This window comes from Schistocerca gregaria, chromosome 4, assembly GCF_023897955.1.
Source record: "Schistocerca gregaria isolate iqSchGreg1 chromosome 4, iqSchGreg1.2, whole genome shotgun sequence".
Taxonomy (NCBI): domain Eukaryota; kingdom Metazoa; phylum Arthropoda; class Insecta; order Orthoptera; family Acrididae; genus Schistocerca; species Schistocerca gregaria.
Window position 1 is genome coordinate 432,991,238 of NC_064923.1, and position 26,605 is coordinate 433,017,842.

Sequence of the window (26,605 nt, forward strand, 5' to 3'; positions counted from 1 at the left end):
TTTTAGTAATCACTGTGGTGTTTTTTTCCCCACCTCTGTTTTGTTCACTGTATCTGAGTTACACTTTAACCAATCAATCCAAGAAATGCTGCTTTTAAAACACATTTTGTTCAACTTTAGTTTCGGAAGCCAACATTAATAAAATGACAAACATTCACTTCTGTTAAATATGAATAAAAAAAGGGATGTCTGTACAAACTATTAAAATTCATAACTATTAACCTTTTGAGATAAGAAAGTTCCTTTCAATTTTATTGCATGGGGCAATATACATTTCCTTAAACAATGACAGCTTTAGAATCTTACTCTCTCTGGTGGTGCACATCCTTGTACGTCATGTAGACTCCTGTTTGAAAAACCTACCACTACTATGTGCTTGAGATACATTTAACTACTATCACTTGAGTAAATAGAGTAAATATGTACAACTAATGCATATGCAATAGAATTGGCTAGTGAAGAATTATGAGATAGGAAGTCACTATTTAATTATATCACTGAAACTAGATTTTTCTAAAATACATCTTTATAAAATAGTAGGAATTTTTACTTTTGGCTAAAATGATAACTATCTTCAGCAATACCAGAAAATTTCTGCCAGCGCCAGGACTCAAACCTTTCCACAAACAGTTGGCTTACCAGGAAACTGGCTAAACTTGCATGTAAATCAAATCGAGTTCTCAAATCAGACTCCTTTCTTACACACAAATTATCAGTTATCACTATTTATATCTGTAAGATCAACAAAGTTTGTATATAAATTGTTCATTTCAGTTTAAATAAGAAAAATAATTTTTAGTTTTGCAAAGCTGCACCAGTTTCTAGAAGCTTGTTGATCAGACATGTCCTAATTGTTGCTAAATTATATTTTCATTCATTTCAAAAAGCCTCAAAGTTAGGAAGATCTAATTTATTTTTCAAATTAATGAAGACAGTATTGTGCATGAATCATTAAGGACATGCGGACATAAAAGTCTCCAATGAAAATATGCACAAAGATTGACAGACAGAGGTAATGTATATTTATATATTTAACAACTAATAAGTATTATAGTGCTGTCTTCTTGATGCCAGTATGTTGCTTATGAATGTTGGCTCCATGAACACTTTAAGGGATGATCCTCTAATAGATTTATAAAAGAATTATAAAAGAAGTTTTAAGAGGTAAGGGAGATCAGAATGACTGGCTCACACTCATCTACATCTACATAAATAGTCTGCAAGCCACAGTACAGTGCATCATTTTCCATTAGTCATTTTCCTTCCTGTTCCACTCAAAAAAGAGCAAGGGAAAGATAACTGTCTATATGCCTCTGTACAAGCCCTAATTTCTCTTACCTTACTCTAAAATATTTTGGTGGTAGTAGAATCGTTCCGCAACCAGATTTGCATGCCGGGTCTCAAAAGTTTCTTAATAATGTTTCTTGAAAAACACCACCTTACCTCCAAGGATTCCCATTTCAGTTCCTGAAGCATCTCCATACTATGGGTAACAAAACTAGCAGTCTGCCTCAGAATTGCTTATGTTGTCCTTTAATTCCAAACACTCAAGCAGTACTCAAGAATGGGTCACTCTAGGGTTCTTCTCCTACACAGATGAACCATATTTTTATAGGATGCTCCCAATAAACTGAAGTCAACCAGTCACCTCCCCTACTACCATCCTTACATGCTCATTCCATTTCATATCCTTTTGCAGTGTTACACTTAGATATTTTTAATTGATATGACTATGTGAAGTGGCACAGTGCTAACATTGTATTCAAACATCATGGGTTTGTTTTTCCTACTCATTTACATTAACTTACAATTGTCTAAGTTTAGAGCTAGCTGCCATTCATCACACCAACTAGAATTTTTGTGTAATTCACCTTGTATCCTTCTACAGTCACCCAATGATGACCCCTTCCCATAAACCACAGCATCATCATCATCAAACAGCTGTAGATTGCTTCTCACATTGTCTGCCAGATCTTTCATGTATTTAGAAAATAATAGTGGCCGTATCACACTTCTCTGAGGCACTCCTGTTGATACCCTTGGATCTGATGAACACTTTCCATCAAGGACAATGTACTGAGTCTATTACTAAAAGGTCTTCAAACCACACATAGATCTGTGAACCTGTTCCATAATCTCATATCTTTGTTAACTGTGTGCAGTGGGGTACCATGTCAAGAGCTTTTTGGAAATCTAGGAATATGGAATCTGCCTGTTACCCTTAATTCATAGTTCATGAGGTATTATTTAAAAAAAGGACAAGCTGAGTTTCACATGAGCAATGCTTTCTAAAAGCATAATGATTTGCAGATTGAAACTTTTCCCTCTCAAGGAATTTATTACATTCACAAATTTTGCAGCAAACTGATGTTAAGGATATTGTCATGTCAATAAAGAGTTAAAAAAAATTAACTGTCTGAGAAAGAATATAAGCAAAAAATCACACACCTAATGCTTAATATCATCCGTTTCATTCCATTTTGTTATGGTGCGTGTTGTACACTGGTTCTTATACAGCAAACGTGTTTCACTTGGGTTCCAAAAAATTTATATGTTTTTCAATGGTAATGGATTTTTCTAGCATTCACGTCAAAATTTTTTTGGAGTGATTTGGTTATAATGAATAAAACATACAAATTAATGTTTTTTACTGAGAGAGACAATGGGACAGTCTAGTTTGTTGTCAGTAATGATTATTGTTTTAAATATTAATAGTGTATTTAAATATCAGTAATAATCTCAGCATCTTCACAGATGATGCTGTTATCTATAGTGAAGTACTGTCTGTAAGAATCAGTGCAAACATTCAGTCAGATCTAGGTAGGATTTCAGAGTGGTGCAAAAACTGTCAACTTGCTTTAAAAATTCAGAAATATAAAACTGCACACTTTGCAAAACGAAAAAAATGTAGTGTCCATTGACTATAATATCAATGAGTCACAGTTCTAATTGTTCAGCTTGTACAATTACCTGGCTGTAACACTGCATTCCTGGCTAAGAGAAGTCAACAGATATCAAATGTAGGTCTTAATTTGAGGAAGAAATTTCTAAAAATGTACATTTGGACCACAGGTAGTGGAACATGGACTGTGGAAAAACTGGAAGACAAGAGAATCAAAGCATTTGAGATATGGTCCTACAGATGAATATTGAAAATTCGGTGGACTGATAAGGTAAGGAATGAGGAGGTTCTGTGCAGAATCGGAGCCGAAAGAAATACGTGGAAAGCACTCACAAGGAGAAGGGACAGGATGATACGACATCTGTTATGACATCAGGGAATGATTTCCATGGTACTAGAGGGAGCTGTAGAGGGCAGGAACTGTAGAGGAAGACAGAGATTGGAATACAACCAGCAAATAATTGTGGACATAGGCTATAAGTGCTACTCTGATATGAAGAGGTTGGCTCAGGAGAGGAATTCATGGCAGGCTGCATCACACCAGTCAACAGACTGATGCTCAGTCTGCTAAGGAGATTACTTACAGATCACTTGTACAGCCATCCTATAATACTGCTCAAGTTTATAGGATCCATACCAAATAGGAGTAACAGGAAATATTAATGTATACACAGAAGTGCAGCACAAATAATGAAAGATTTCTTTGACCCATGGGAGTCTGTCACAAAGATGCTGAAGAAATTGAACTCAGAGACTCTTAAAGATAGACGTAAACTATCCCAAGAAAGCCTACATATGAAGTTCTTAGAATCAGCTTTAAATGGCGACGTAGGAAATTACTAAATCCTCCTGGATATTGCTACCATAGGAGTTGTGAGGATAGGATTAGATTAATTACAGCATGTGAAGAGGCATTTAAATATTCGTTCCTCCCACACTTCACATGTGAGTGAAATGGGGAAACACCCTGATAACTCATAGAATGGGTTGTCCCGTCTACTGTGCACTTCACAGTGGTTTTCAGAGTGGAGCTGTAGATATAATGTAACAAATTTCGATGGCTGGTGGTTGTTAATTGTTACGATGATTGTAACTTCCAGTTCCAAAAAGAGAGAATGGCAACAAAGAGAGAATTTCTCAATCTCATTGCCATAAAAAAAATAATATTACAATAACAATGTCACAGCAATAAAGCTTTTTTTGATACATTGGTCCGTATTTAAGAAATAAATTTTCACTGTTAAAAATGCCAGAATTATCCAGAAAGAAAAGATATAAAGCACAGGTAATATTTGGGAATGACTATATTATCCACATGATATTTACATGATTGCTACTCATGTCTGTACATTTTGATACATGTGCACTGAAGCAACATCTAGACAGTACTCTGCATTGCAGTTGATTTGTCTGTTTTGGTGTTATTTGTATTGTCTTGCTGATCAGAGATCTGCTGTGTTAGATGCTACAATTTTAGGAACTGCTGTGCATGATAGTGCTATTTTTCTCAATGAGATGATGGAATAGTTGTATGTTTACAATTGAAAAGCAAAAATAATAACAGACTGTTCATTGAATGGTTGAGGTATTTTTAAGTCTGTCAGTTTCCTGGCTTTTTCGCTTATGTAAAATAATTTCACCAGGTGATGGATTAATGTAATAATTTGCGATATAAAATTTCTGTCTTTTGTTGCTTTTTTAATTAAACCATATTCTACCATGTTTCAGTTGCCACTCCAATGAACGACTCTTTCTGAAGGACTTAGTACAGTGCACCCCTGGTTCAAGTGGTGGTCGCCTGTCACGTTGGCTGCAGCCGGAATCATATGTAGATCCAGCACGATGTGAGGTTCTATATAGTCGGGATGATATGCGTTGTGGCTGGCCAGCAATTGTTACTGTACTGACCCGTGACCAATACGGGGATTTAGTACATGTTCCAAATCTTAGGGTATGTACATCATATTGTAACAGTTTCAGCAGCAATTTGTTTCAGTATCTTTAAATTACTGAATTCTTACTTAGTGTCCAGAAACGACTGTGTTTTTGTGTGTGTGTGTGTGTGTGTGTTTTCTACTTCTGAAGAAGGGCTTAGCGTTTGTCTGTGATTCAACACCTCCTCTTTGTAGTGAGAAGCATCCTTTCCATATTGTTGTTATTCCATCCTAGATTTTCTGTTTCTGTAATTCATATTTTTTGCAGTCTCACATTTGACATGGCAGCTATAGCTATCCACTATCCATCAACCTATTTTAATTGTGTGTGGTTAGGGTAATTTGACAATACCTTGCTCCACATCTATAGTGGCCAGTATCCTAAATAAACTGTGAGACACACTAAAAAGTTTGTTTACTGTATTAACTACTTTTCCAAATCTCCCTTCTCTAGGTAAGAGTTTTCGAGTCATTTATTTCTACTCTTGTTTTTCCTGTTTTATCTTTCCACTTAATTTGTAACAGTCTTCCACTGCACCACATTCCAAATGATCATCTTCCTTGTCTTCAATGTTGCCCATGTAATCTTGTTCTCCAAACAGAAAACTCTTCCTCTGTGTTTTCATCCAGTTCTGTGTCTAGAATGCTGGTATTCTTTCTTCTGTTAATCCTCATGGTTTTCATCTTTATTTTGCTCTTCATCTTTAACTTGAATTGTGTTCTCAACTCCCTATTCATTTCATTTAACTTTTATTATAAGTCCTCTTTATTTTCCATCGGAAGGACTTACGTGCTACTGTTAGTATTAGTATGTGCATACTTTTCTCTTTTAATAGTCCCAGATTTTCTTCTTGTTCTTCTGTTGCTTCTTCTGCATACACAAAAACAGTGATGATCAACTCCAATTTGCATTACACATTTTTAATGTGAATTAGTCATACTGTTTCTTAATTTTTATTATTGCATTTGGATTTTATAGTTTCTGTAATTTACTCACCTCTCATTGTACTTATCTCCAATCTCTTAAGCCTTTCAAGCATTTTATTCAACTTTACATTATTTGAGGCATTTTATAAGTGAAATGAATCTATTCTGGTTGAATATGAATGAATAAAATATGTCCTGATGAAGTGCAGATGGGACAGTTTTTTCAGAATTAGTCAGAAATATTCTGCATGGTTTGATATATCCTATCACAGTCAACTTATATATCTGTCAACTTATATATCACCTTATATGTCTGTGTACAATTTGTACAGAAACCAGATGGCAGTTATAAGACTTGAGGGGCATGAAAGGGAAGCAGTGGTTGGGAAGGGAGTGAGACAGGGTTGTAGCCTCTCCCCGATGTTATTCAATCTGTATATTGAACAAGCAGTAAAGAAAACAAAAGAAAAATTCGGAGTAGGTATTAAAATCCATGGAGAAGAAATAAAAACTTTGAGGTTCGCCGATGACATTGTAATTCTGTCAGAGACAGCCAAGGACTTGGAAGAGCAGTTGAATGGAATGGACAGTGTCTTGAAAGGAGGATATAAGATGAACATCAACAAAAGCAAAACAAGGATAATGGAATGTAGTCGAATTAAGTCGGGTGATACTGAGGGTATTAGATTAGGAAATGAGACACTTAAAGTAGTAAAGGAGTTTTGCTATTTGGGGAGGAAAATAACTGATGATGGTCGAAGTAGAGAGGATATAAAATGTAGACTGGCAATGGGAAGGAAAGCGTTTCTGAAGAAGAGAAATTTGTTAACATCGAGTATAGATTTAAGGGTCAGGAAGTCGTTTCTGAAAGTATTTGTATGGAGTGCAGCCATGTATGGAAGTGAAACATGGACGATAAATAGTTTAGACAAGAAGAGAATAGAAGCTTTCTAAATGTGGTGCTACAGAAGAATGCTGAAGATTAGATGGGTAGATCATGTAACTCATGAGGAGGTATTGAATAGGATTGGGGAGAAGAGAAGTCTGTGGCACAACGTGACCAGAAGAAGGGATCGGTTGGTAGGACATGTTCTGAGGCATGAAGGGATCATAAATTTAGCATTGGAGGGCAGCGTGGAGGGTAAAAATCATAGAGGGAGACCAAGAGATGAATACAGTAAGCAGATTCAGAAGGATGTAGGTTGCAGTATGTACTGAGAGATGAAGGAGCTTGCACAGGATAGATTAGCATGGAGAGCTGCATCAAACCAGTCTCAGGACTGAAGACAACAACAACAACAAACAACATATCTGTGTAGGAGCTTAAGCTGCTGGGTGAAATCATTTATCCTAGGAACTATTCATAGAAAGAAATCTGTTGTTGAGCTATAAGACTTAAGCTATTGCTTGTGCTCTGTATGATAATATTTGCTGTGTTGTAAGAAACTTGTTAACATATTGGTATTATTATTTACATTTATCTCAACACATTTCTCTGTAGGTTGAGGTGAAAGCAGTTCCTATTGACAAAAAAGAACTAGGAAGCAGTGACCAGGGACGCAAAATGCGTCGAATAAGTCAACCTGATGCACTAACGTTTGGTGGTCATGCACATCCAACCCTTGATGTACCCTATGAGGTGACAGTGAAAGATAAGATGTGCTACTATGCAATCAGCCTGATGAAGGTAATTTCAATGTCTTTTGTTTGGCTGAGTGTAGTACACATTAACAAATGAAATACCTGTGTTTATGTATTTTTCATTCTGCTTCATGTATGCTCTCTGTACAGGCATATGAAAATTACTCATTTGAAGAACTGCGGTACACATCACCTGCAGTAAAACGTTCAAGTGAGAATATGCTGGTACGGCCAAATGGTGATGGTACTTATAGTGCTACATGGACTCCAGGAAGTGTTGGTTGGTACTCAGTCCTTGTAACCATTGATGGTTATGATATGGAGGAGGTAAGGAGCACATTATGTACAAACCACTCCACTCATTAGTGTTTAGATACATGCTACTGAGTTTAAATGGTTCAAATATCCAACTTTCTGTTAAGTATTGTTACTTAATAATCGTCATGGACTCACAAAGACAATTCAGACATTTGTCAGTTGCAGCTACCTAGACAGTAATGAAATAAATCTTAAGATTGCTATTGTTTTATGACTATGTTTAAATTATTTCTGGTTCTTTATGACCTAGATATTAGTGTGTTTTAGATCCATGCAGCAAAGATATATAGAGCATTTCTAAATTTTGTTTACAAAGGATTATGACACCTTCAGTGTGCCAAGTAGAGGACTTCAGTAGAAACCCACATATGGCGTGTAACGATTACCGTGTTACAGGGACAGACATTGAAAACAATATGTTTCACTCTTCTCTATCTGCTGAGAGAATATTTCTAAGTGGGTGGACCATTGTGAAAGTATAATTCTTTTGTAAATATACACTGAGAAGCTCAGTAGAATGATACTGCATTTACAAGTTCATACTCTGGTTCAAGAATCATAAAAGAAGTTTGTTTACATGGAAGAATCCTGGAGATCCTAAAAGCTATCAGAATCTGATCACAATCTATTGGTTATGAACTGTAGATTAAAACTGAAGAAATTGCAAAAAGGTGGGAATTTAAGGAGATGGGACCTGGATAAACTGACTAAACCAGAGGTTGTACAGAGTTTCAGGGAGAGCATAAGGGAACAATTGACAGGAATGGGGGAAAGAAATACAGTAGAAGGAGAATGGGTAGCTCTGAGGATCAAATAGGTAAATAGACGAGAGCTAGTAGAAATACTTGGGTAGCAGAAGAAATATTGTATTTAATTGATGTAAGGAGAAAATATAAAATTGCAGTAAATGAAACAGGCAAAAAGGAATACAAACATCTCAAAAATGAGATCAGTAGGAAGTGCAAAATGGCTGAGCAGGCATGGCTAGAGGACAAATGTAAGGATGTAGAGGCTTATCTCACTAGGGTTAAGATAGATACTGCCTACAGGAAAATTAAAGAGACCTTTGGAGAAAAGAGAACCACTTGTATGAATATCAAGCGCTCAGATGGAAACCCAGTTCTAAGCAAAGAAGGGAAAGCAGAAAGATGGAAGGAGTATATAGAAGGTCTACACGAGGGTGATGTACTTGAGGACGATATTATAGAAATGGAAGAGGATGTGGATGAAGATGAAATGGGAGGTACGATAGTGCGTGAAGAGTTTCACAGAGCACTGAAAGACCTGAGTCAAAACAAGGCCCCGGGAGTAGACAACATTCCATTAGAACTATTGAAGGCCTTGGGACAGCCAGTCCTGACAAAACTCTACCATCTGGTGAGCAAGATGTACAAGACAGGCGAAATACCCTCAGACTTCAAGAAGGATATAATAATTCCAATCCCAAAGAAAGCAGGTGTTGACAGATGTGAAAATTACCGAACTATCAGTTTAATAAGTCACAGCTGCAAAATACTAAATCAAATTATTTACAGACGAATAGAAAAATTGGTAGAAGCCGATGTCGGGGTAGATCAGTTTGGATTCCGTAGAAATGTTGGAACACGTGAGGCAATACTGACCTTACAACTTATCTTAGAAGAAAGATTAAGGAAAGACAAACCTAGCATTTGTAGACTTAGAGAAAGCTTTTGACAATATTGACTGGAATACTTTCTTTCAAATTCTGAAGGTGGCAGGGATGAAATACAGGAAGCGAAAGGCTATTCACAATTTGTACAGAAACCAGATGGCAGTTATAAGAGTCGAGGGGCATGAAAGGGAGGCAGTGGGTGGGAAGGGAGTGAGACAGAGTTGTAGCCTATCCCCGATGTTATTCAATCTGTATATTGAGCAAGCAGTAAAGGAAACAAAAGAAAAATTTGCAGTAGGTATTAAAATCCATGGAGAAGAGATAAAAACTTTGAGGTTCGCCGATGACATCGTAATTCTGTCAGAGACAGCAAAGGACTTGGAAGAGCAGTTGAACGAAATGGACAGTGTCTTGAAAGAAGGATATAAGATGAACATCAACAAAAGCAAAACGAGGATAATGGAATGTAGTCGAATTAAGTCGGGTGATGCTGAGGGAATTAGATTAGGAAATGAGACACTTAAAGTAGTAAAGGAGTTTTGCTATTTGGGGAGCAAAATAAGTGATGATGGTCGAAGTAGAGAGGATATAAAATGTAGACTGGCAATGGGAAGGAAAGCGTTTCTGAAGAAGAGAAATTTGTTAACATTGAGTATAGATTTAAGCGTGAGGAAGTCGTTGCTGAAAGTACTTGTATGGAGTGCAGCCATGTATGGAAGTAAAATGTGGATGATAAATAGTTTAGACAAGAAGAGAATAGAAACTTTTGAAATGTGGAGCTACAGAAGAATGCTGAAGATTAGATGAATAGATCACATAACTAATGAGGAGGTTTTGGATAGAATTGGAGAGAAGAGAAATTTGTGGCACAACTTGACTAGAAAAAGGGATCGGTTGGTAGGGCATATTCTGAGGCATCAAGGGATCACCAATTTGGTATTGGAGGGCAGTGTGGAGGGTAAAAATCGTAGAGGGAGTCCAAGAGATGAATACGCTAAACAGATTCAAAAGGATGTACGTTGCAGTAGGTACTGGGAGATCAAGGTGCTTGCACAGGATAGAGTAGCATGGAGAGCTGCATCAAACCAGTCTCAGGACTGAAGACCACAACAACAACATGTCATGAATCTTTCATCCCAGGCCTCCATTCTCTGGACAAGTATTTTCTGCAGTTTAAATGTAACTTAAAGCCATTCATCTATTTTGCAGTTTTGTAGCTTTCCCTTATTTCATATATTTTTGACTTTATTCATTGTGAGTGTGGTTCATACTCATACCGAGGATGGGTTCTCTCATGTTCCACTGTCTTTCTTTCCTCATTCACAATTATTTCTCTTCAAACAGGAAGTGGTGCTATTCCTGTGAGGTGGTAAAACTATTCAACTGGAGTGGATTTCAAGCAACCTGTTAGATTCTGCAGGTGTCATTGGAGCTATGTCCACCTGTTAAGCATATGTTGAATCATACCAAACATGATGAGCATACTCTGCGATAGAGTAGCACAGTGTCGTCGCAGAAGTTTATATTGTTTCAGATTGACTATATCCACTGTGGTGGAACCTGTTTCTGTAGGAGATTGTTGCTGGTGGAAACTGTTGACTTGCAGTTCGTGCAGTGCTTCTAGAAGCAAGAGGTCTAGCAAGTGTCATTCCAAGATATTTTGAGCTCTGACAGTGTTCTAATTTAACACCTGACCACACAATTTTTAATTTTCAACTAGATTGCCAGTTTCTCAAATGAAAAGCACTCACTTGTGTCTTTGAGGGATTTGGTTTGACATGGTTTGTGTTGTAGTATCTGGAAAGTTGTTTGAAGGCATTTGTGAGGATGTCCCCCAGTGATTCAAAATCTTTGCTCTGTGCAGCTAGAACAAGGTCATTGGCATACAAGAGGCTCCTGATACTGGGTGCTATTCATTGGTCATTTATGTATATATTGAACAGAGCTGGAACCAGCACACTTCCCTGTGGGAGGCTATTTTTCTGTAATCTCCAACAGCTTCGCTGTTCTTGGAAGTCAATGATGAACCTGCAATTCTGCAAAAGTGTGGAACGAGCATAGTTAAGCTGAAACCTATGGTCATGTTGTAGACTCTGGCTGATAGCAGCTAAAAGACAATTTCCATTCCTTCCAAACTGACTATGCGAATGTAGACGAGATGTGGCTCAAATTCAAAGATATAGTAGCAACAGCAATTGAGATATTCATACCTCATAAATTGGTAAGAGATGGAACGGATCCCCCGTGGTACGCAAAAACGGTCCGAACGCTGTTGCAGAGGCAACGGAAAAAGCATGCGAAGTTCAGAAGAACGCGAAATCCTGAAGATGGGCTAAAATTTACAGACGCGCGAAATTTGGCACGTACTTCGATGCGAGATGCCTTTAATAGGTTCCACAACGAAACATTGTCTCGAAATTTGGTAGAAAATGCGAAGAATTTCTGGTCGTATGTAAAGTACACAAGCGGCAAGGCGCAGTCAATACCTTCGCTGCGCAGTGCTGATGGTACTGTTATCGACGACTGTGCCGCTAAAGCGGAGTTATTGAACGCAGTTTTCCGAAATTCTTTCACCAGGGAAGACGAATGGAATATTCCAGAATTTGAAACACGAACATCTGCTAGCATGAGTTTCTTAGAAGTAGATACCTTAGGGGTTGCGAAGCAACTCAAATCGCTTGATACGGGCAAGTCTTCAGGTCCAGATTGTATACCGATTAGGTTCCTTTCAGATTACGCTGATACCATAGCTCCCTACTTAGCACTCATATACAACCGCTCGCTCACCGATAGATCTGTACCTACAGATTGGAAAATTGCGCAGGTCGCACCAGTGTTCAAGAAGGGTAGTAGGAGTAATCCATTTAACTACAGACCTATATCATTGACGTCGGTTTGCAGTAGGGTTTTGGAGCATATACTGTATTCAAACATTATGAATCACCTCGAAGGGAACGATCTATTGACACGTAATCAGCATGGCTTCAGAAAACATCGCTCTTGTGCAACGCAGCTAGCTCTTTATTCGCACGAAGTAATGGCCGCTATCGACAGGGGATCTCAAGTTGATTCCGTATTTCTAGATTTCCGGAAAGCTTTTGACACCGTTCCTCACCATCGACTTCTAATCAAGCTGCGGAGCTATGGGGTATCGTCTCAGTTGTGCGACTGGATTGGTGATTTCCTGTCAGGAAGGTCGCAGTTCGTAGTAATAGACGGCAAATCATCGAGTAAAACTGAAGTGATATCAGGTGTTCCCCAGGGAAGCGTCCTGGGATCTCTACTGTTCCTGATCTATATAAATGACCTGGGTGACAATCTGAGCAGTTCTCTTAGACTTTTCGCAGATGATGCTGTAATTTACCATCTAGTAAGGTCATCCGAAGACCAGTATCAGCTGCAAAGCGATTTAGAAAATATTGCTGTATGGTGTGTCAGGTGGCAGTTGACTCTAAATAACGAAAAGTGTGAGATGATCCACATGAGCTCCAAAAGAAATCCGTTGGAATTCGATTACTCGATAAATAGTACAATTCTCAAGGCTGTCAATTCAACTAAGTACCTGGGTGTTAAAATTACGAACAACTTCAGTTGGAAGGACCACATAGATAATACTGTGGGGAAGGCGAGCCAAAGGTTGCGTTTCATTGGCAGGACACTTAGAAGATGCAACATGTCCACTAAAGAGACAGCTTACACTACACTCGTTCGTCCTCTGTTAGAATATTGCTGTGCGGTGTGGGATCCTTACCAGGTGGGACTGACGGAGGACATCGAAAGGGTGCAAAAAAGGGCAGCTCGTTTTGTATTATCGCGTTATAGGGGAGAGAGTGTGGCAGATATGATACACGAGTTGGGATGGAAGTCATTACAGCATGGACGTTTTTCGTCGCGGCGAGACCTTTTTACGAAATTTCAGTCACCAACTTTCTCTTCCGAATGCAAAAATATTTTGTTGAGCCCAACCTACATAGGTAGGAATGATCATCAAAATAAAATAAGAGAAATCAAGAGCTCGAACAGAAAGGTTTAGGTGTTCGTTTTTCCCGCTCGCTGTTCGGGAGTGGAATAGTAGAGAGATAGTATGATTGTGGTTCGATGAACCCTCTGCCAAGCACTTAAATGTGAATTGCAGAGTAGTCATGTAGATGTAGATGATTGACTCATAAGATGCTGATAAACTCAAAAATCTCTACATGTGTAGCAGTTCTTCCTTTCCCGTCCAGTGCTTGCTGTCTGCCCCACTTGGACCCCTCCCAAATCCTGCAGGCACATCTGCATCGCCTGGTAAGGCTTGTGCTAGTAGAACAGGCAGCACAGTGAGCGTGTGGAGCCCAAGAAACAGCTGTGATCAACTGAGTCCCCGCCCCTACCACTCAACTTCCTGAAATATCAGTCACAGAGTAATTTTAACCAGAGTATAGTCACACTAGAGTCCCACTGTGAATGCTGCTCTCAGGCACAGGATGAGTTAATCAATGTTCATAAGCAGCAAGAAATTGCCCTGTCAACTGTCAACCTAGTGATAACTGCTGGAAATGGGTGTGTTGTGTGAGCAACTGAAAAACATGGCCCATAGATACTTCAAGTACTATTCTCTCCTGTTGATACTATCTCTTCTACAGGACATAGAGGGTATCTGTGTCATAGAGGTAAGAACCAGTGAGAAGTTGAGGTATTACTCACATTACCTTAACCAACAAGTTTGAGGTACCACCTTCCACTGACTGATTTTTGGCAATTGAAATATATGACAATTAGAGGGCCTCTTCTGGAAATGGCAACAAGTGTTGGGAAGGGTCACAGTGAGCACTCAGTGTGTATGCCTGGAGGCCTTGTTAGAGAGTCTATTCCAGGAACCATTGAAGGGGACAGGGTGCAGTGAACTGAGGATTGTGGCACACATTGGAACAAACAGTGCCTGTCTCCTGGGCTCTGATATTGTACTTGGATCATTCTAGCAGCTGGCAGAGAAGGCTGAGAAGACCCAACTTGCTCACCTAGTTTTAACATAGCTCATAATCTGCTGCATTGTCCACAGTACTATTTGTAGCCCTCTGGTTCTGAGTTGAGTAGAAGGCTTGAAACAAATACATGGAAGGTTCTGTGAAGTGCTAGGCTGTAACTTCTGAGACTTGCATCATAGGGCTAAGGACTGGAAGTGCCCTCTAAATGGCTTGGGTATGCACTACACACCAGAGAATGCTATCCTGGAGTTTTGTGTGTTTGGGCCACAATCAAAGATTTTTTAGGCTGGGTGAGTCTTCATCCAATCCAGATAATAGTAGTTGTAGGAGATAAAATTTTTTGAAACATAATTCTTGGAAATAACAGCAGTTGTAAAAAGCAGCGGTTGTTCTTCATGCCATCCTACAGTGGTTCATGCTCAATGCCACCATCTCCAGCAGTCAGTGTGGAGTGACGGTCTGCGGATGATCAAACACTAATCAAAACCAGTCAACTTTATTAAAATAAAATTGTTGTATGCAATCTGAACTGTTTTTTATAACATAAAAATTTAATAATTGTAGGAGACACCAAAGTCTCCATGGAAGATCGCAAGAAATACGTTCCATAATTGAGAGTATTAAGATCCTAGTGATCAACTACAGAAGCATTTGCAGTGAGGTGCCAGAGTTTGAAATACTCCTAAAAAGTGCTGGACCTCACATAATGCCAGGCACAGAAAGCTGTCTAGAACCCAGCACTGATATCAGTGAGACTTTTGTGGGTAATTTAAGCATACAAGTATATTGAAAGGGTGGGCTAATTGGAAGTGGAGGTGGTGGAAACTCAAATTCACTGAGATGGAATTGAAAGCTGCATGCAAGATTGTTTGGGCAATGAGCGGTAGGAATAAAATGATAATTGAATCGTGCAATCAGACACCAAACTCATTCCTAGATGTACCTGCAAGGCTTAAAAGAAAACCTCAGTTCACTAGCATGTAAACACCCAAATCCTACTGCCATCATCAGAGTAAACTTAGATCGTACAACAGTTATTGGGATACTCACACTTTTGTAAGTGGTGGGTATGACAAAACACCCTTCGAAACAGTATTAATACTTTCTCAGAAAGCTACCTAGTACAGATAGTTCAGAAGACAACTCATGATGGAAGTATATTGGATCAAATGGTAACAAATAGAAGTGACCCCCTTTGTGGACGCCCATGTTGGAACTGGTATCTGTGGCTATGAGGCAGTTGTAGCAACAGCGACTACCAATGTACAAAGAGCAACTAAAACAAGTAGTAAGATTTATAGTTTAGCAAACTAGATTTAATTCTCAACAGAAACAGGTTCATAAGAATAGTTGACCATACTCTGTATAGATATGTATGTAGTAGAATAGTTAATAGTGGTAGGGACCCTCCATGATATAAAATCACTCTCAAGAAACTTCTAAACAAAAAGAGACTACTGCGTAATAGGTGTAAAACAAAACATAGCGTTAAAGATAGATACATTGAATGGAACACATTTGGCTGTCAAGCAGAAAGACTTCAATGACTACTGTTGTATAATATTATCAGAAGAACACTCACAAAACTGAAAGAAATTCTGGTCATATGTGAAGGCTATTAGTGACACCAAAGTTAGTGTCCTGGTGCTCACAGATGATACAGGAACTGATATTCAAGTACCAAAAGAAAAATGAGAAATGCTAAACTCCCATTTTCAGATGTTCCTTTACAAAAGAAAATCCATGAGTATCGTTGCAATGTAATTCTAGCACCACTGCATAAGTCGAGTGACAGAGATATTAGTGTCAATGCCATTGAGATGCAGTTGTCTAATGAAGTTCTGACGGATGAAAGCTGCAAATATATTCATTTACATCTTGACAACATTTCAAAGTGTTGGAAGGATTGGTAACTTGCTTTAAATGCTCAGAAATGTGAAACTGTGCACTTCATAAAATGAAAAAATCTAGTACCCTATCAGTGAGTCATAAATGGACTCAGTTACCTCATAAAAATATCTGGATGTAGCAGTTTGCAGGACTATGAAATAGAGCAATGACATTGACTCAGATACAAGTAAAATGATGGCAGACTTTGGTTCATTGGTAGAATATTGGGGAAATGCAATCAGACTACAAAGGAGATTGCTTATAAAACACTGGTGCGACCCATTTAGGATATTGCTCCAAGTGTGCGATAAACTAATTAAATAGAAGTAACAGGAGATATTGAACATATACAGAAAGAGACAGTACAAATGGTCACAGGTTTATTTGACCCATGGGACATCATCACGGAGGTGCTGAAGAAACTGTACTTGCAGATGCTTGAAGATAGTGGTAGACACAAATTATCCCTTGAAAATCTACTTACAAAGTTGCAAGAACTAACTTTAAGTGAGGGATGTAGGAATATACTACACCCTCTACATGTAGCCACTAGGGAGATCAAAAAGACAAGATTAGAATAATCACAGCTCACACAGAGGCATTAAGGAACCTTTTTCCACATTTCACATGTGAATGGACTATGAACAACCCTAATAATTGATAAATGGGAAGTACCCTCTGCCTGCGCTTCACAGTGGTTTGCAGAATATACATGTAGCTGTAGATGCAAGTGAGTACTTGTATGTATAAACATTATTATTTAATAACAGCATTTTCATGTATTTCTGGTGGCCTGTCAAACATTGGAATTCAAAATTAATGTGGCACGTAGCAATTAATTTTTGTGCATTTTGTAAGGGGACTAGTTGTACGCTTTGTGTTCCCACATTGATCACATTTCCAGTGCCAGAACACATGGGTTCCACAGCAAATTGAAAGTACATACAGGAAAAAAAATGCACTCTCCTATGTACTATCACACAGTAAGTTGCTCTCTAAGTTGCTGCTTGGAAACAGGCAGAGAGCGAGCAGTTTTAATATTGGGCGCTGCAACTTCGCCAGTTAGCGTCTCACAATTTGATTTGAAAAAGATTACTTCTACAATTCATTCTTTGATGTAGTTCTGTTCAATGTATATCTGACTAGCAACAGAATCAAAATGAAGTTAGCCCTGAAACTGTGATTGAACCATTCAAAAAGCTTTCATTTCCTGTTATAGAACTTGCACAATTGGTCATGCTGTGTAGTTTATAAAAAGTCACAAAATTTTAACACTGGATACCAGAAAACTTGATTTCACTTTTTTTTGTGAAAAAAAACTGCTCAGGCAATATTTTTATTTTGGTATTGCTGACATTCATTGTTTCACAAACATTGGTACAATCTGTAGCTGGAACACATCCACAAGTCACAATCCTGTTGATATGAGCAGACAGATCCCAGCCAACTAGATACTGAAGAGAATCCAGGCAGAAAATCAAAATCCAAACTCACTGTGAGTAAATGAGTCAATAGTGCAGTAGAAACCAATATCAGAAATAAAATATGACATTCTTCGACCTCATGCATGCTGCAGGTCAAAAATGAAAGAAAATGTTGTATAAGAATAATCGTTAGAAGATTTCAGACAGTGTATGTGCTGCATTTAGGTTGACAACAAGTCAAGCAAGCCAGCAAGTATCTGAAGTATTCTGCAGTTGTGAAGAGAGGGAACTTATGGCTGCTTGTGCTGGTGTTATATACTGATATCGGTGAGAGAAGCAGACCGCTCCATACATAGCTGGCTGAAGGAATGGTAGTCACATTGTGGTTGGTGCAGGCCTGACTTCTTGATGATACACATCTTCAGTTGTTATTGCATCTCTCATTCAGTAGGGGCATCAATAGAATTGCCAGACGTTTAAAAACTCTCTTTATGAGTTGAATTTATTGTTTTCTCTTTGTCCCTGTTTCTTATCTAAGAATCAATGTTTTACTTAATGTTCATGGTTGTTGCAACTTCCTTTCACAAGAGTTAGAAATTGTTTTGATGTTCAAGAAGAAACCATTGCAAAACCAGAGAAACAAGACTTGCCCTGCAACTGTCAGTGCAGAGATCACACATATTAATATAGATATCTGCTAGTATGAGAATGTAAGATGCATATGGATATAAACAAGCACAACATGCATGTGCGAGCATGCACGCACACACACACACACACACACACACACACACACACACACACACACACACACTTTTTGAACCACAATGAATATAGAAACGACCGGTTCGGGAACATTCCCCCCTGTTGCTCTCACCCCCCTCCCCCTCCTCCCTGTATACTTTAACCTGTGCCAGTTTTCGCTGCTAATTCTCATATGTGCTGTTTACAAAATTTGCACTTGTATGCTCCTAGTGCCCCTCTCCACATGGTGTCCCAAGCAGCTGCTAGTTATTGTGATTCGTCCTTTATAAAAGTCTTACAGTTGTGGCACCTCCTCTCAGTTTTGCACCCCAAGCAGCAGCTTATGTCACTTGGGTCTTATTAAACTGGCCCTGGATATAGGATATCTTGAATGTAATTTGTAGACACCATTAACACTGATCTTCCGACTTATAAAAATTTTTCACTGGTTTCTAAATAAAAAAAATGGTACAATGACATCAAATCAATTACAGAATTAAAGCAAAAAGGTCCATCCTCAGATCAGTCTGTAAGAATTTTAAATTTAAAAGATGTCAGGCTAAACTGAAAAAAAAAAAATAGATCTCTGATTTTATATAGCTAATGGTAATATCTCTGATAACTGTATTTACATTTATTTTTATTTTTGCAGGCATATAAAGTTGAAGTCAAGGAACCACCTCAAGGCATGACACCACCAACACAGAGTGTCGTGAAAAAGGCACCACATCAGCCCAGCCGACTCAGGAAATTTGTTGCTAAAAATAGTGCTGGGCTACGAATCCGTGCTCATCCTTCTCTACAGAGTGAGCAAATTGGTGTGGTACACGTAAATGGAACAATTGCTTTTGTGGATGAGGTAATGGATCTGAAACTAGGGTGGCGAGCACCAAACTTGTATAAATTGCTCTTGTCGTAACTCTTACTCCTGTAGTCTGGACTACTTTAGTAAATTACTTCTGTAGTAATATACTCTTTTAGTAACTGTTGCAGAGCTCAATTTCTATTTACTTCTTTGGTTGTAACTTAAGTAGTACCGTCTTTTTACTAAAGAAGTAAGTCATTTCTGCACACTGCTGGTACATGCATTACGTTCCCTCTCGGAAATTATTGATTGTCGGCAGACATTATTGCATCACCTTTTGCGTAATTTATGTTCATTGCTATAATTTTAGAAGCTAGGAAGGATTATAAAATCAGAAAATCTACTTGCTGTTGTACTAATTAATGATAAGATCTGTGTATTATGAAAAAGAAACATCCTATTCATGGATGAATTTATTGTTAACTCCGCCATCTTCAGCTACCAACATCCATTGTTGGTTGGTGAAACATATTAATTTAAGCAAAAATTTGAGATAGTAGCTAGTAACATCATGGAGGTGGCCAAGAAACATTAAAAAAACATACCAGAAACTGAAACAGAGTGTTTTGCTGAAATAATGAAAAAGTACAGAACTACCATTGAATCTAAAAAGCACTATGTCAACATGCTAAAAAGAAAAAGGATTCTTGGGAAAAAATACATGTTGAATAAAATACAGAAACTTACACAAAGTTCAAATGTGCAGCTTAAAGTAACTTAAAATGAAAACTACATATAATCAAGAACAATTCCAAACTGCCAGTGGAGTAGGAGAGTCGAAGATCTACGATATAAGCCAAATGGTTGTTGATATGGTCCAACAAGTTTTTGGGGTGTAGCTGGAATTAACGACAATGACACATCTGAAGATAATGTGATACTTTCAAACAACTGCTCTGAAGGTAGCAATGAAACTGCTGAAGGTGGAACTTTTCCTATAATCGTGCACCTCGGCCTGCATTCTCTGGTGGGAGCTTATCAGAAGATGCGCCCAGAAAAAGAGGGTGAGAACATGTGGTTGTAGTGAAAAACCGAGAGTTGTTGAAAAAAGCGGATAATCTCCATTCATTAAAACTGTGTTTAATACGAGAGAAATACAATGCAAAAATGTTATTAATCAAAAGACAAAGAGAAGTCAGGGAAGAAGAGCATAACCTTAAAATGGAAATTATGAATAAGTTCAAGAACATAAATGGAGCAAACTTCAAGTTCCAGTTCTTCAGCCAATGTGCTCGAGAAATTTGGGTTTTCTGAATGAATAAGAAAAAATAAATATATATATAAAACATCTTTTATTTCTAGCTATTTTTTCAAATGATTAATATGTTCTTGTTTTTTGTATGGCATAATATTTGTGTTTATCATTTCAGCATTGGTACTAATTTTTGTTAATAACACATTGTAATGTTTATCTTGCAATATTATAAAAGAAGTCTTTTTTATTTTTATTTTTATTTTAGAAATAATTGAAACATTGTATGACTGTGTACACTCAATTAAGAAATAAAATGAGAATGTTAATGCCCTAGCAAAAATATAAGAAAGAAAGAAAAAAGAACATAACTAATTACACGTAAATAAAATGAGTCAGTTTTCACTGCAGTAGTAAAAAAAGATCTGGTGGCTTATTTATTCATTTAAGAAGAAAAAGTCTTTACACTAACTTCTAATTTTGTAGCAAATTAGGTATAATTTTAATTAAAGTAATTAAATAATAGACCTTCTGACAGCTTAGCCTGCAGCAACTGCTTTTGGCTGAAATGCATATTATTCGATGTCATTCACATCCACGGCATCGGGGTGAAACAAATCTCTTAGCTTCCATTTCAGAGTTGCGTAGAACTGTAGCACCCACAGTAACATTCCCACACTTGTGTGGTTTAATTAACATTGTTTTAGTGAGAATTTGGAAATGTTTCTTCCAAACACCGAACGCTTGCTCTATCACACGTCTGGTAGCAATATGGGCTCTATTGTAGCACCACTCGGCTCCTGTGTGTGCTAGGAACACGGGTGTCATAAGGTGTTTGGAGAGAGCATATCCACTATCTCCAACAAGCAACCCATTATATTGTCCATTTTCAAATTCTGTAGCAACTCTACTATTGTCCCAACTGCATACACAATATGTGGAACCTGGCCAATGGCTTACCATGTTCTAAATCTTCATATTGGCATCACAGATGATTTGTGTATTGATAGAAAAGAAATTCTTATGATTTCTATATAGTTCTGCTTTTGCTCCAGAAGGACAAAGTATGGCTATATGTACACAATCTGTGGCCCCTATGACATTTGGGAATCCACCAGTTTGATAGAATTCCCTTTAGTTCTTTGATATATTTTCTTGGCTCTGTGGCATGAACACATACAGTGGCTTCAGGGCAATTAAACTGTTTGTCACACTGTTAAAAGCTCTTCCAGTAGTAGTAGTAAGATCCTGTTACGATTTGATAAGTACCTGTGTGAAAGACAGTTCACAAAGAAGTTGCAGCCTAGGAGACAAAGCACAGTTCCTGTCAGAATTATGCTGCAGTAACAGCTCCAGCATACCAAGCAGCAACTCAAAAGATTCCTTACAAAAGCCAAACTACTCTTCAAAATCACTGTCGCTATACATCGCAAATGGGTCTCTTCCATTTGTTACAACTATCATTCTTAGGATGTTCACCTCTTCCTCCATCTCCATATATTCTTTGTGGTCCAGGTAATCCATAGAATTTGACACAAAACACAGAACTCAAAGATCGCACCTTACTCTCTTACTTTACGCCTTCTACTGTCTAGGAGTAAATTTTGGCCTTATTTCCTCCTTAAGTTGCTAATGGAGTAGCGTACTCTTTCATGGTGCTCTCCAACACTAATGAAGTCAATAAATTTACTTTGGAAGTAAATGAAAAATTTATCCATGGAGTAACTTACTCTTTTAGTTCAGTATTGTCAAATGGAAATTGCCGATTTCCTTCTCTCTTAGTAACTTACTGCTTCAGTTTCACTTACTCCTGGTTGGTGCTTGACCCCTTAGAATTACTATTCAACACTTTTATGAGGCCAATTATTATAGTCATATCAATAGCAGTGTACACCGTGCCATTCTGCCAGCCGGAGGGGTCGAGCGGTTCTAGGCGCTACAGTCTGGAACCATGTGACCGCTATGGTCGTAGGTTTGAATCCTGCCTCGGGCATGGATGTGTGTGATATCCTTAAGTTAGTTTGGTTTAAGTAGTTCTAAGTTCTAGGGGACTAATGACCTCAGCAGTTGAGTCCCATAGTGCAGAGCCATTTGAACCATTTTTTGTGTCGTCCTAAATTTGTTTGTGTGTGTAGCAGCTTATACACTGTCATCAGCATGTGCTGACATATACTGGAACTCATCAGTTGAGGTGATTTTCTTCAAAGTTTCAAAAGTCCAACACTTGTTTTCCTTTGCCTTTGCTAATTCCTGTGCTCTGTGATGTGTGGTAAAGAGAGGTACTGTATATGAGATGACTTCTGTACATCTGCCTTTAAACTAGCCTTCACCTATCAATGATGTGAAGATTCACCAGGAACGACGCCATCTAGATTCCATGTTAAACAGTAGATTCCTTTTCCCAGTTAGGATTACTGGGCTGGGTTAGGGACATGCAAGTCACTGAAGTGAGAATGTGGTTCTGGATGGTATCTGCTGACTGGTTTTTGTTGTTCAGCACAGAATTTACTGCTTTGTTTTCTGTTCTTTATACAGTCTTCAATCAATGAAGGCAACCCCTGTCATCAGTACACTGTTGCTGATGGTAGTTAACTGTGGTTGTGACACCTTTCCCTGTTTCAAAATTCATGATACACTCTTGGTATAGTGGTCTATTGAAAGCCCAGTGGCTGCACTGCATCGTATATAGAATATTCCATGCATTTGGCACTTGCAGTCTGGCCACATTCAATTGTATCTTGTCCATCCTATTTTTGATTATTATTTTCTGGCCAGTAAAATACCTATCAACATTCCTGTCAGCCACAAAACCATTCCATATGCCATTGTAACAGTTGTAACAGGAGTGCTCCCACACACACACACACACACACACACACACACACACACACATGAGTCTAAATACAGTATTATATTGATCATGGTGGTTAGGAATATAAACTAGGTTTTAGTATCGGATATCTGCTTATAGAAGAAGACATATATTTTGTATTGTGAAGGTTGTGTATATAAATAATGGTATGGATTAAAAAGGCAACAGTAAGGCCCATAAGTTTGTAAAATCAGAGCAGTAAAGGCATAGTATTAGTTACACAGTTGTGCAACATATGTCTTGGATGTATGTTACAAGGTGTACAATTTTGCTTCCACTGTTTTTTCCCCAACATTTGAGGCTTTAATGGAACAAATTGGTTACACATGTATCATTCAAATTATTTTCCATTGCTGCCCACTAATTTATCACATCTTTCAGTCAGTGTACGAATCCCGTGTCGAAAAAATTGTTCATCTTTTGAAGCAATCCATGAATCGATCCAATTTGTGACTTCTTCATGAGATTGAAAGTGTTGGTCAGCCAGCCCATGCGCCATTGATCTAAATACGTGATAGTCAGAGGGAGCAATGTCTAGAGAATATGGTGGGTGTGGTAGGACTTCCCATTTCAACATTTCCAAGAATGTTTTGACCTTTATTGAAATGTGGAGTCGATCGTTGTCATGCTCCAAAATCAATTTATCATGCCTCTCGCTGCATTGTGGCCGTTTGTCTTTTAATGCTGTGCTCAAATGCATTAATTGTGTTTGATAACGAACATCTGTGATTATTTCAATTGGTTTTAACACCTCATAGAACTTAATGCTGAGCTGGTCCCACCAAATGCAGAGCATGCTCTTTGAGCTGTGAATATTCGGTTTGGTCGTCGACGTAGAAGCGTGGCCGGGATATCCCTATGATTTTTTGGCATTTAGGGTTATTGTAATGAATCCATTTTTTGTCCCCAGTCACAATGTGATATGGAAATCCCTTCCATTTTCGCCTCTGAAGCAACTGTTCACAAACACACAAAACGCCATTCAATGTCTCTTGGTGTCAACTCACATGGGACCCAAGTACCATCATGCCCATAGCCTTGAGACATTATGAAATGGTTTGCTGTGTCACTCCCACTAATTGTGCCAATTCTTCTTGAGTTTGACGTGAGTCTTCAATCATCAATGTCTCCAATTCTGCATCTTTGAAAACATTCTCTCTTCCACTACTATGCTGGTCTATGATGTTAAAATCACCATTCTTGAAGCTTTGAAACCACTCACAACATGTATTTTCACTATTAGTGCCTTACCATATGTACTTGAGAGCATTTGATGAAATTCAACCGCTGGTTTCTTCATGTTGAAACAAAACAGTAACACCTCTTGCAAATGAGGAGAATTAGGCGGACACCAATCGACTAATGTTTGAATGAGGTTATGTTGCCCGAGATCCAAGCTAACTGCCTGACGTCTGCGATCTGTTTCTTTTGACTGCTACTTATCATTGTCTCCACCTATCGGCAAACAACAGAAGCACAGTTGTACACCTTGTAATAATATTATGGACAGTATGGTACTCAGTAGAGGAAACATTGAGTCACAGTATGAAATGACTTAATGAAAAGACTGCTATACATTTAAGCTTTTGGCCAAAAAAGAGCCCTCTTCCAAAATGAAAAACACACACACATCCAGACAAGCACAACTTATACACGCATGACCATTGTCTCTGGCCACAACAGCCGGAGGCAATGGTCTTGTGTGCGTGAGTTGTGCTTGTGTGAATGTATGTCAGTATTTTCTGTTTCATAAGAAGATCTTTGGACTGAAAACTTAAATGTATAGCAGTCTTTTAGTTGCGCCTACCTGCAACTCAGAGTTTCCTCTATATGGTGGGTAGCAATCTGTCCTTTTCAGAATGTTGCGTTCATTACATCCTGGACTTTCCATTATTAGATGCATGAAACAAAGTGGCAGATAGTAGTCCAATGTGATTATATCATGTCCACATTAGTTTATTTAAGACATTAGCAGATTAAACAAATTGAATGGTCAGGTATATTTGTTTGGTAACTGCATAGAATTCAGAATCTGTGAATGCTGATTTTGTTCCGCAGACAGATCTATATTTTCTCCTATCATTCATAGTGTAGCTACTGTAACAGTGAGTATATGAAAACAGGTTTCATTATTTGGATAGAAAAACACTGTCACATACTCTCAGGACTTGCCTGCGACCCTTAGCTCTGTAGCTGTGAGACTGCCGTTGAGAAGAAATATGCTGTAAGACTCACCTCCTATCACTCAAGCACTGGATTTATGTTTGGAAAGAGAGGTAATAAAATCTGTCATCAGCAAATTTACAGATTAAATTTCTATAATTTTTCTGAATTTTTTCCAGTAAATGGAGTGGTGGTTCCTTGGAACAAACAGTAGCAGCCTATTTCCTTTCTATTCTTTTCTATCTGACCTAGTGCTCCACCTGTATTAAGGCCTTACCGTGAATGAGCTCCTTCTTTTATTGTGCACACTTATACTCTTGACAGCAGAAGCAGAACTCTGTAGGTTGGTATCAAGAACTAAAATTTTAACAATTTTATTCTGCTTTCTAGACTCTTATGCAGGAGAGTTGTGCTTTGAATCACCTTTGTGCCAACCCAGTTCATTTTTTCCATGTATCTACTAAATCATTTCTGACAGATGTTGGGACATTTCCTTAAACAAGGCCAGATTCAGTTTCATTCCCTATCCTTCCCCAAGTCAGCTAGCACATCTTTTCCAATGACCTTGTGGTGATGGGACTTTAAGGTTCAACCTCTGTTTTTGAGTCATCATTCTTCTTTTACATGTGTTTTGATCCTAACAGTCCTTGAGTTAGGCTGTACAAATTGGTTTACTTGTCAATAAACATTTAACTTTCTGCAGAAACTGTGCCTCACCTCTGCCTCAGTGCCCAGATTCTCCACCTGTTGGTGTCCTCATTTTACACATTTTCCCCCTATTGTGTATCATTTCACTCATTCACTTCCATTCCATTTATTTTTCTTCTTTTCAGGTGGCTAATCTTTATCATACGTAATTTAAAAAGCCTTTTATTTACTTCTTGACAGCAGAAGCAGAACTCTGTAGGTTGGTATAGAACTAAAATTTTAACAATTTTATTCTGCTTTCTAGGCTCTTATGCAGGAGAGTTGTGCTTTGAATCACCTTTGTGCCAATGCAGCTCATTTTTTCCATGTATCTATTAAATCATTTCTGACAGATGATGGGACATTTCCTTAAACAAGACCAGATTCAGTTTCATTCCCTATCCTTCTCTCACACCACTACACCATGGAAGAGACAGTACATCTTG

General features: G+C 38.2%; 1 protein-coding gene across 1 annotated transcript in view; it reads left to right on the plus strand.

Moving 5' to 3' along the window:
- LOC126267346 (E3 ubiquitin-protein ligase MYCBP2) overlaps positions 1-26,605 on the plus strand; it is a 1,244,949-nt gene that overhangs the window by 897,964 nt on the left and 320,380 nt on the right. The window contains exons 36-39 of the mRNA XM_049972469.1: positions 4,631-4,853; positions 7,265-7,450; positions 7,555-7,731; positions 19,033-19,239. Coding sequence (XP_049828426.1) covers positions 4,631-4,853; positions 7,265-7,450; positions 7,555-7,731; positions 19,033-19,239 — 793 coding nt within the window. The remainder of the gene's footprint in view (positions 1-4,630; positions 4,854-7,264; positions 7,451-7,554; positions 7,732-19,032; positions 19,240-26,605) is intronic.